This window comes from Onychostruthus taczanowskii, unplaced genomic scaffold (assembly GCF_017590055.1).
Source record: "Onychostruthus taczanowskii isolate IOZ18803 unplaced genomic scaffold, ASM1759005v1 scaffold20, whole genome shotgun sequence".
Lineage (NCBI taxonomy): Eukaryota > Metazoa > Chordata > Aves > Passeriformes > Passeridae > Onychostruthus > Onychostruthus taczanowskii.
The window spans coordinates 6,115,789-6,126,533 of NW_024499240.1; the positions used below are offsets into that span (position 1 = coordinate 6,115,789).

General features: G+C 46.0%; 2 protein-coding genes across 3 annotated transcripts; both read left to right on the plus strand.

Moving 5' to 3' along the window:
* Nucleotides 1-714: 714 nt before the first annotated feature.
* HOXD10 (homeobox D10) lies at nt 715-3,747 on the plus strand. Its single transcript, XM_041403424.1, has 2 exons — nt 715-1,456; nt 2,852-3,747. The coding sequence occupies exons 1-2, from the start codon at nt 715-717 to the stop codon at nt 3,127-3,129; spliced, it is 1,020 nt and encodes a 339-aa protein (XP_041259358.1). The 3' UTR covers nt 3,130-3,747.
* A 2,016-nt stretch (nt 3,748-5,763) lies between these two features.
* Nucleotides 5,764-8,709, plus strand: HOXD9 (homeobox D9). Of its 2 annotated transcripts, XM_041403368.1 has the most exons (4): nt 5,764-5,900; nt 6,624-6,756; nt 7,202-7,816; nt 8,371-8,709. In XM_041403368.1, exons 3-4 carry the CDS (start codon nt 7,375-7,377, stop codon nt 8,610-8,612), a joined length of 684 nt encoding a protein of 227 aa, XP_041259302.1. In that variant the 5' UTR covers nt 5,764-5,900; nt 6,624-6,756; nt 7,202-7,374; the 3' UTR covers nt 8,613-8,709. The 2 variants fall into 2 exon arrangements, with proteins under 2 accessions (XP_041259302.1, XP_041259301.1); XM_041403367.1 differs by lacking the exons at nt 5,764-5,900; nt 6,624-6,756 and having other exon boundaries at nt 6,912-7,816.
* The last annotated feature ends 2,036 nt before the right edge of the window (nt 8,710-10,745 follow it).

Below are 10,745 nucleotides of genomic sequence, written 5' to 3' on the forward strand. Positions count from 1 at the left end.
GGGAAAAAAAAAAACCCCCTTTTTTTTTTTTTTTTTTTTTTTTTTTTTTTTTTTTTTTTTTTTTTTTTCTTTTTCTTTCCCAGGCGGTCGGGAGAGAGCATTGTAAAATAATTTTAGGAATGTGGCTTCCCTATAAAATTCGAGTTATGACAAAAGTCCACCTTTTAATATTTGACGATTTGTGTTAAAACAAAAATTGACCTTCTCGGTTAGCAGCTAGGAAAAAAATCAATAGTATAATTTTCAATAATTCATAACGCGAACGCCATTATGCTAAATCTTAACTATTAATCTTATCCTTTACAAAGTCTCGATTGATTTGTTAATAAAATATCTTCCCGTGCGCGGCAACAGAGGGTATAACTCTTGAAAAAGCTTCAGAAGCAAGAAAATTACCGAGTAGCCCGAGAATGTAGATGAGGGTTTTATTGATCGCCCCTGATTCTCCTTAATACGCATTAATAAATCCCGCAACCTTTTGTCCCCGCACTTGTCAGCGGCGGGGCTTTTACGGGAGCCATGGCGGGCAGGCGCGGTTTCGCGCCGCTCCGCTCCGCTCCGCCGGCGGGGCGGCGGCGCGCGGGGCGGCGGGCGCTGCCATTGGCCCGCCTGTCATGTGGTCGCGCGGAGGCATCCGCAATTACACGGGAATGTTTTCCTAGAGATGTCAGCCTACAAAGGACACAATCTCTCTTCCTCAAATTCCGCCCCAAAATGTCCTTTCCCAACAGCTCTCCTGCCGCTAATACTTTTTTAGTAGATTCTCTCATCAGTGCGTGCAGGAGTGACAGTTTCTACTCCAACAGCGCCAGCATGTATATGCCACCTAGCACAGACATTGGGACGTATGGGATGCAAACCTGTGGACTCCTTCCGTCTCTGGCTAAGAGAGAAGTTAATCACCAAAATATGGGTATGAATGTACATCCTTATATACCTCAAGTAGACACTTGGACAGACCCGAACAGATCTTGTCGAATAGAGCAACCTGTTACACAGCAGGTCCCCACTTGTTCCTTCACTACAAATATTAAAGAAGAAAGCAATTGCTGCATGTATTCCGATAAGAGATCCAAACTCATTTCTGCAGACGTCCCTTCCTACCAGAGGCTGGTGTCTGAATCATGCCCCATTGAGAACCCCGAGGTTCCTGTCCCAGGATATTTTAGACTGAGCCAGACCTACGCCACTGGGAAAACCCAAGAGTACAATAATAGCCCTGAAACGAGTTCAACTGTAATGTTACAGTTAAACCCTCGCGGCAGCTCCAAACCGCAGATATCTGCTCAACTTCAGCTGGAAAAGAAAATGAATGAAAACCCGAACAACCAAGACAGCACCGCTAAAGTCTCTCAAGTGGAAAGTCCCGAGCCCAAGTCCACGTTGCAAGAGGAGCGGAGCTGTCTGCCCGAAGGCTCCGTGTCCAGCCCAGAAGTCCAGGAGAAGGAGAGTAAAGGTCTGTATTACCGAGTTTAAGCCGTGCCGTGGTGTAACTCCAACACGCCAGCACCATAAAGCACGCTCGAATATACTAACGAGCATCACAGCCATCACATTTAATGCTAAGGAGTATCGGGCTGCAGGTGCTGTCTCTCTGAAGATTTTGGCAGGCAAAAATGCTACACAAAACGGTCCAAAGATTTTCCGTAGAGATCTGCCTCTCCCGTGCACGCAGACAGCCTCTGTGATGCGGGGAATATAGCCGTGTGCTCCGTAATGCGCTGCAGCAGCCAAAAGCAGCCCCATACCTCTAAAAAAAAGCGGGTCTGGAGGTTGTAAAATACGAGCAGCTCAACTTTTCTCTCGTAGTATTTCGCCTTTTTTTTTTTTTTTTTTTTTTTCCACTGAGCCTTTCTGCGGTTTGATTGCATTTAAAGTTAATTACGATCCTCTTAAAATAGGTGAGGAATAGGTGCTACCAGACTGGGTAAAGTTGGAAAGAAATGCACAATGAAAGCAGCAGCCCGCTATCTGCCTGGTCCAACGGTGGAAAATTTCAATGTGGTGCTTTAGATAACCTTGGGTTGGTCTCCAAAAGTGCACCAGTATTTTGAAATGCTTTTGAAACCTGAAAGTGATGGCACTCTGATTTTATTTTCCCTTTAAAAGTGCACTAACGCCTTTCTTTTGAATGGCGTATATTGAAGAATCCCAAAACGAGAAATTTTCTGCTATCAAAATGTACTTTGCAACCTCTAGGTCAATTTTTATCCTCTGTGTGCATTGAGAATTTATTTATCTCAATTACGTTTAATAGTACAGGTCTAGCTTCATGTGGGGGAGATTTCTTTCTGGTGGGGAAAAGAAAACCCAAAAGGAAAATGGAAAAAAAAAAATCCAAGACAGAGGGGTCGTAATTTCTTGTATATCATTTTGTCTGGGAAATGTCTATATCTGTTTATAGGTGTGCTTGCGTGATTCAGCGGATGTGTGTGGGGATGCTGCTTCAAAATACAGTGCGAGGCTATTTTGTAATTGGAATATTTCCGTGGCAATTGTCGTGGGAGCCCGAGTCGGCCATGGCGAGGCTAGACCCGTTAGGACGTGTCCATGGGGCGGATGGCAGGTTAAATATTGTTGAAATGTTAATCGCCGGCCGAAAACTTGAGAGACCCTTACTGGCTGGAGCAGGAGAGCGGGGTGGCCGCAGGGCAGGGTGCCGTGCTGGGGACAGGCGAGCCCAAGCTGGCAGCAGGTCCCCTGACTGAGCCCACACCTCAGCCGGGCGGTGTTTAATGCCCACATCCACCATATCTGCCAGACACTGCAGAGGAGGGGTCATGGCCAAGGGTACACTCTAACAGTCTGAGGTATTTTTGATTTTTTTTTTCTTCTTCTTTGATTTTGATAGAGGAAATCAAGTCTGATACTCCAACAAGCAATTGGTTAACTGCAAAGAGTGGCAGAAAGAAGAGGTGTCCTTATACTAAACACCAAACACTGGAATTAGAGAAAGAGTTCTTATTCAATATGTATCTCACTCGAGAGCGCCGTCTAGAGATCAGTAAGAGCGTAAACCTCACTGACAGGCAGGTCAAGATTTGGTTTCAAAACCGCAGAATGAAGCTCAAGAAGATGAGCAGGGAGAACCGAATCCGGGAACTGACCGCTAATCTGACCTTCTCTTAAACCCTAACCCCGGGGGGGGGCACCAGTGAGGAATGGGCACAGCACCACCACTTGATAAAGGCAGGAGAGACTCTGGCAAAACCCGGCATTTTCCAGTTTTGTTTTGTTTTGTTTTGTTTTCCGATAGAATGTGACTCTTCGTCCTTCTTTTAGCGCTGCAAGTGAATATGTATTACTATGATGAGTATATATAAAACCTAGCACGTGTAATTTATTTTTGTTCTCATCGTAATGCAGGGTAACTATTATTGAATATTATCATTTGGTCTTAACTTATTGGAACTGTCGAACATCCAAGCAATGTGACTTTTTCATGTTTTTACTAACAAAATGGTATTTATGTGGGGCTGTTACACGGGCCATAACATTTTGAGTACATTCAATACTTTCAGAAAAAGAGTGGGGGGAAACTGTGGGGGCGGGGGGAAAGAGAAGCACATTATAATGTAACTATCCTCTCAAATGAACTTAGAGATTGTCCTTCGTAAAATGGAATATTTCCTTCTTCTCCATTGTAGACATTTCCTTGTGGTGCATATGTGGAATAGTAGTCGTTCAGCAGCAAATTGTCCTTCTTGTGCATGTTCTGTTTGCATGTATAATGCAATAAACTCTGTAAACTACTGCGGTTCCTTTGGTTTTCTACAAATGTTTGAAGCACGGATACAGGTTGGTCTCCTGATCTTTCTCTATCAGCAGCTTTTTGGACTGGTGTACCTTTTTTTTACCATATTCTGGTCTTTGTGTGTGTCTGCCTGGCATTCTTTCTTTCTTTTCCTCCATTTTTTTCCCCCTTCCCTTTTTTTTTTTTTTTTTTTTCCTACGGAGTGGGGTGGAGACTGGGCCGGGAAATGATGTATACCCAATTAATTTATAAATGTGTCTGTAAACAACTGATTAATTGATAAAATGTTGTGTGATGTTCGCAGTATGATAAACTGAATACAAAAAAAAACCCCCCAAAAACATCAAACAAACAAACAAAACAAAAAAAAAAAAAGAGAACGGATAAAAAAAGTTGTAAAATATTATGACTTAACTGGACATCCTCATCCAATCAACTCGTACAACTCGTAAATGGTAAGTGATAAAAATATCTTCCTACTACAAGCTGTCAGGAATATGTGTGCCATTTTATTTGATGTTCATACGTTGATTTAAAAAATATCACTCCCTGCGTGCTTACAATGTGCAGACTTTGATTTCGTGTCTTTGCTCCCTAAAAGAAAAGAAAAAAAAAAAAAAAAAAAAAAAAAAAAAAAAAAAAAAAAAAAAAAAAAAAGAAGGAAAAACCAACAAAAACCCTCCATAATAAATGCAAAGCTGGTCATAAGTAAATGTTAAGGAACTCGATTTTCGGTCGGCTCAACAGCCTTCAGAAGACCGTGGATGGAAAAAATATTCCCTCAAAACCTTCCCAGCATCTGGCGAGGTTGGCTTTTTTTGAGCAGAAACCCTCCCAGGCGTGCTTACAAAAGTACACCAGCCTCTTCAGACCCACTTTTGTCACCCTGCACCGTTTCTGTTTGCTCAGAGATCGTTTTATTTCGCGCAATTCCATTTTAGTAGCACACATCCAGCTAATGACGTTCACGACTCTTAACCCTTTCTGTACATAGCTGAAAAATAGTATTAGCAGGGCTCTGCGCTGGAAGCTGAGGAAGGGTACGTGTGCTGGGAGGGGGTGAATGCCCGTGTGAGCAGATATACTCAGCAGAACTGCAAATAGCTTGCAAATGAACATGACTTCAAACTGAAGTGCAAATACTTGGGCATACTTTCACCTTCAAACGGGTACTGCAAAAGCAGCGTGGCTGCTGTTGGCGCTGGGAAACCAGCTCGCTCACAATCAACGCCCATTTCTCCCCTAAGCTCTTTCTAAATCAAGAAATTGAACTCAAGATAGTGCCAATATTGTGCGACTTGGTGACAGACACTGCTCATAATGCTGTTGGTGGCATTCTGTTTGCTCTTTCGTCGCTGATATTTAATTTAAGCCAGTACTTCCTCATGTGCACATTCACTCATAGGGAAGAGGCTATATATTCCTCAAACCAAGGCATCATCATTTTGGAGCTGTGAGAGCCGCAAGCACCTAGGTACTTTGTGCTTCTTTCCTTTTCGAAAACAAACATCAAAACGATGCTCAAAAAACCCCAATAACCCCAAACAAAAAAACCCCAATAATCCCAAACCAACAAAACAACCCCTTAAATACTGCATACATTCGCACGGCCTTTTCTTTTCCTTTAAAGGTACTCGCTACACCACCAAAGAAGTTTCGGCAGTGGGAAGTAAATAGCTGGCTCCATACCAAGGGTTTAACGTATATAAAAATGAGGCTCACTCTAATTTGCCTGCTTTACCAATATATATCTGTTTGAAGCAAGGGGCAATTCTTCGCCATACCACAAACCCTGCTTCTCTAAAACAATGTAATAGAAATTATAAAATCGCAGAAGAAAATGCTAAAGTCAAATGACAAAAAAGAAAAAAAAAGAAAAAAAAAGACTAAAGGAAAAGGAAAAAAATTTTAAAAAAGGGGGGAAAAGGAAGAAAACAACCTAGGAGAGCAATAAATCATTAAATAAACAGGAATTTCAGTCCCTTCCTCATAACGGCCCGCGAGTAGGAAGTGTTTTCCCAGCGCTGCTGTCCGTGCCCCGGCGGGCTGTGCTGCGGGCTCGCCACTAACTCTCTGCGTTTCCTCCAGATCCCGACACAGCCACCGTCCCTCGCCCGGGGAAGCAGGCGTGGGCAGAAGACCATGGGTAATCCACTTTTCAGTACTAATGGGGCGTCGTTTCGCTCGGGCAAGGAAAACCAGGCCGGGAGGGAAGGGTGGGGAGGGAAAGGACGGGAAAGAAAGCAAAGTGGGCAAAAAAAAAAAAAAAAAATCTCACGTAGGCATTGAACGTGGCTCCCCCTGAACTAGGGGCGGAGGAGACAGCTCTGCCGGCGAGCTGGGGTCAGCGACAGCCCCGCGCCGCCGCGGGCCGGAGCCTGCCCGCCGGCAGCTGCGGGGCCAGGCCGCCTCCTCCGGGCTGTCTTCGCCCGCGTCCCTCCCGGGCCGCACCGGACGCCTTAAAAGGGGGGCTGTGTTAAGGCTGTGTAGCCCCAAAGTTCCGCAGATAGAGGAGCGTGTGTTCCGCCACACGTCAGTTGTGCTCGGAGACACAGGCTTTGCTGTTTCCATCCGTCCATTTTATTAGGGACACATTAATCTATAATCAAATACACCTCATAAAATTTTTATTGAAAGGCATAAAATCATTACAGAGGTCTTCCACCTGTTTTAAAACAACACAATGGGCATCTCTTTTTAAAAGTGTATCCTTTCCAGGGAAACTTTCAGTCCGGGGGTGGGGGGAGCGGATAATAATACCCGCACATGCTCTGAAATATGGAAGTACCGCAATGTGCTTTTACTGTAACATTTTCCTGTTTTATGAGAAGTCGTTACAGTCCCAGCTTGCGATGGTTTGTTTTTACAGGCAAGAATCCCCCTTTCCCAGCGGGTTCCCTCAGCAGCTTGGAGTGTGATTAGCAAGCCAAGGCTGTTGGATTTATTTAAACACCCTGCCTCTCATTGATTAAGAAATGAATGGCAGAAATCGCTCAACGAAGGTGAAGAAATAGTCCGCACCCGCCGGGGCCGTGGGCAGCCAGCGCGGCCACGCCCAGGGCAGGACGGGCAGGGCAGGACGGGCAGCGCGGGAGGGCAGCCGGGCACGCAGGGCGGGCAGGGCAGGAAGGCGGGCGGGCGAGTGGCCCCGCGCGGTGCGGGGGCGCAGGCGGCGCGGAGCGCCGTGCGGGGCCCTTGTTGATGATGATTTTTTTTTTAATCACAGCAGCCCCAGTTTAGCGGATTGATTTACTCGCAGTATTGGTAAATATGATCACGTGGGCTCCACAACCAATGGTTGAGGGTTGCAGTCTGCAAAATACTACGATTGTTCTCCGGGAGGGTATCATATACAGTTAACAGTGTAACCTTTTATATGACTAAGAGGGGAGCCTAAAATGTCGTCTAGTGGCACCATAAGTAACTATTATGTCGATTCTCTCATAGGCCATGAAAGCGAAGAAGTTTATGGGAGTAGATTCGTCCAGGGAGGTCACAGTGCGACCTCCAGGCCATCAGGTGTTGCAGAGAGTTCAGATTTTTCCTCTTGTAGCTTTGCACCAAAATCCACCGTGTTTTCCACCTCCTGGTCCACTGTTCACCATCAGCCGTCTGCGGCAATGACCGGGATCTACCACCCCTACATGCATCAGCCCCACTTAGGGGCAGCCGACGCTGGCCGCTACGTGCGCTCCTGGATTGAGCCCTTCCCGGGCTTCCCGGGCGGCGGCGGCGGCAGCGGAGGCAGCGGAGGCAGCGGCAGCGGCGGCTCCGCGTCCAGCTCCGGCTCCTCCAACGGGCGCCACTACGGGATAAAGCCGGAGACGGGAGCAGCCACCTCCTCGTCTTCCTCCTCCTCTTCCTCCTCCTCCAAAAGGACTGAATGCTCCTCGTCTCGGGAGTCCCAGGGGATCGGTGTGCCCGAGTACACGTGCAGCTCCTTCCTCCAGGAGTCCCGGGAGAAAGCGCCTGCCGGCAGCTCCAAGGACCCCGCCGCCTGCAGCCACAACCCCAGCCCGAGCAGCGATCTGAAAGAGGAGAAGCAGCAGCAACTTGACCCGAGTAAGTAAAAAAAAAACAAAAAGAAAAGAAAAGTAAGAAAGAAAGACAGACAAGAAAAAGAAAATAAAGGAAAAGACAATCAAAACAAAATGGGGAGTGGGGGAGATAGAGAGGAATAGCGGCAGAGAGAGAGAGGGAGAAAAAGAAAGAAAAAAGAGAGGAGGAGAAAAGGAAGGAAGAAAAGTAAGAAAGGAAGCAAGGAAGGAAGGAAGGACGAAAGAAAGCGAGAGAGAGAGAAAGAAAGAAAGAAATTGCCCCTTTGATTTATTGCCGAAACCTGTAAGGCTCGAATGTGCAAAACTGATAGTTTTACTAACCTATAAAAACGTCTAGACGCCTACCCCAGCGCAAGCAGCAACAAGCACCCATAAAAGACTCCACATAACCACCTACCATCAAGACATCATTTGTACAGTAAACAGACTGGGGCATTAAGGCTTTTATGATAATTCCTCCAAAGTTGTGAAAACAGTCCATCCTTCGTTAAATTAATTTAACGACCTTTCTCTCCCCCCCCCCCCCTCCCCGTTCCCTATATACCTCCCTTCTTCCAGATAACCCTGCAGCAAACTGGATCCACGCTCGTTCAACGAGGAAAAAGCGTTGTCCCTACACAAAGTACCAAACTCTGGAACTGGAAAAGGAATTTCTCTTTAACATGTACCTCACCCGAGACCGCCGTTACGAAGTAGCTAGGATTTTAAACCTCACAGAGAGACAGGTCAAAATCTGGTTTCAGAACAGAAGAATGAAAATGAAAAAGATGAACAAGGAGAAAGGCAATAAAGGAGACTAACGCTGGGGTGGAAACGTAGTTGGAGACTATTGATTTAGTTTTGAGTTTGGAATTTTATCGGGGGAGTGTGGGGTTTTGGTTGTTGAGGTTTTTTGGTTTGTTTTTTTGGGGGGGGTTGTGGCTGCTTGTTTTTGTTTGGTTGTGTGTTTTTATTGTTTTCTTTTTTTTGGGGGGGGGGATTTGGTTGTGGTTTGGTTTGTCTTTTTTTTTTTTTTTTTTTTTTTTTTTTTTTTTTTTGTTAGTTTGGTTTTAGTTTTTCTCTTAGCCCCCAACACGTTCCTCCTCCTCCTGCGCTACTCCACCCCAGGGATTTTAAATCAATCGCGCTTTTTTTTTTTTTTTTTTTCCTTGGTAGAAGTGAAACGTGGTCTGTGTCAGGTATTTCCGGAAATTTTGTCTTGCTCGACAACGTGTTTTTCAGTCTCTTGATACTCCCCTCCTCCTTCCCAGACCATTTAGATGACAATATTGTGAGTGCACGTTAGCTTTGGGAACTCTATCTGATGTTAAATGTTTGACATGTTTCTTAAAAGTGATGTAGACTAGATAGTTATTTTGCCAAAATAAAGGTAAGGAAATTAATTATAATTACGGTAATAAAATACATATTAAATTACAGCCGCTTAAATCAACGGGGGTTGCTGTGCTGTCCCACGACCTACTAAGAGGAAATCTTTCCCCAAACTTCTGCTTTCTAGGTCTGAATCCTTCGCAATAGATGCCACAGAGAGGCCACGAGCTGCTTTCCCCCCCTTTAGTGCACTGTTAGGAGGCTGTCTCACGCTTGGAGCCGCTCGCCACAGGCCTAACGCCGCCGGTGCCCCGGCTGGCCGCCGGCCCTGCCCGCGGTGACTCCTGCGCTCATTAACCGCTCCGCGTCTCGGACCGCGGACCTGTTGTAATTGTTGTCACTTATTACACAATAAAGTCTGCCGTGACCGAACGACAGCGCTGCGGTGAGAGGAGAAATCTGTGCGCCCCTCGCGATGCGCCCTCGCCGCCGGCCCTGCCGCGCAGCCCCCGGGAAAGGCCGGCCGAGCTGCCCGCCAGCAGCGCCTCCGGCACCTTCCCCCTCTCCCTGAGCCGCCTTTGCTGCCGGAGGTCAGCGCGCAGAGGCCGGGTCGGTGCGCCGTGCCGTGCCGTGCCGTGCCGTGCCGGGCCATGCCGGGCCGGGCCGGGCTGTGCCGGGGTGCCGGGCCGGGCCTCAGGTACCCGCGCTCTTACAAACACCAGCGATCCCTTGGGGTCGGTGAGGAAATACTTCCACACCAGCCCTCGGGAGCCAAGGAAACACAATGATGCCTATTGGAAAAAACATGGGGTTTATTCCTATTTTATTTTTCCTGCTGGGTCGCTTCTAAGCTCTGCTTTCTTTAACTGGGAGGCTGGAAGCTCTGGAGGGGACACGGCTGCTGCCAAAGGTTCGGCTTTGTTGGCGAGAGCTCATTTAGCAACGCGCCTCATGCCTTCTGCATTTATAAACACACATGACTTTATCAAGATAATTGAGATGAAGTTCATTGTAAAAAATGCTTTGTTTAAAGAGCAACCATTAAAATGAAGGACCCGTAAATATTTACGAGCAGTTCGGTTAATTCAAGATTATGGGGAGAGCTGAGAGACCTGGTGTTTAATGTTTTTTACCTCTGTGAATAAAAAAAAAAAAAAAAAAAAAAAAAAAAAAAAAAAAAAAAAAAGCATGCACCGCCAGGAAAAGGTGTTGCATTGCTTCCCATCCATTGTCGAGAAGATACCTATAATTCTTTTAAAACAGGAAGAACCGTGGTATAATAAAACCATTGAGATGGCTAGACGTCTGGACCTAATGAGTTTACGATATGCTATGGCACTTTTCTTTGAAAGCACCTTATTTTGATGTTTGTGTTTGTTAGGGGGGAAAAAAGGCAAAAAAATGCAGACAAACTAGGTCTTAAAACCTTGGACTATAAATTTCAGTATGTCAGCATTGGGCCAAGGCAACAGACTCAAAAAGGACCTGAAGGTCACGAAACAGAGATTTTACGAAGTCCACTTATTTGTTGAAATGTATTTTATTGGATATTCTTCTGCAATGAATCCTATGATGCCAGCCTCAATATTTTCGCAAATACCCATGGCGGGAGGGTGGGGGTG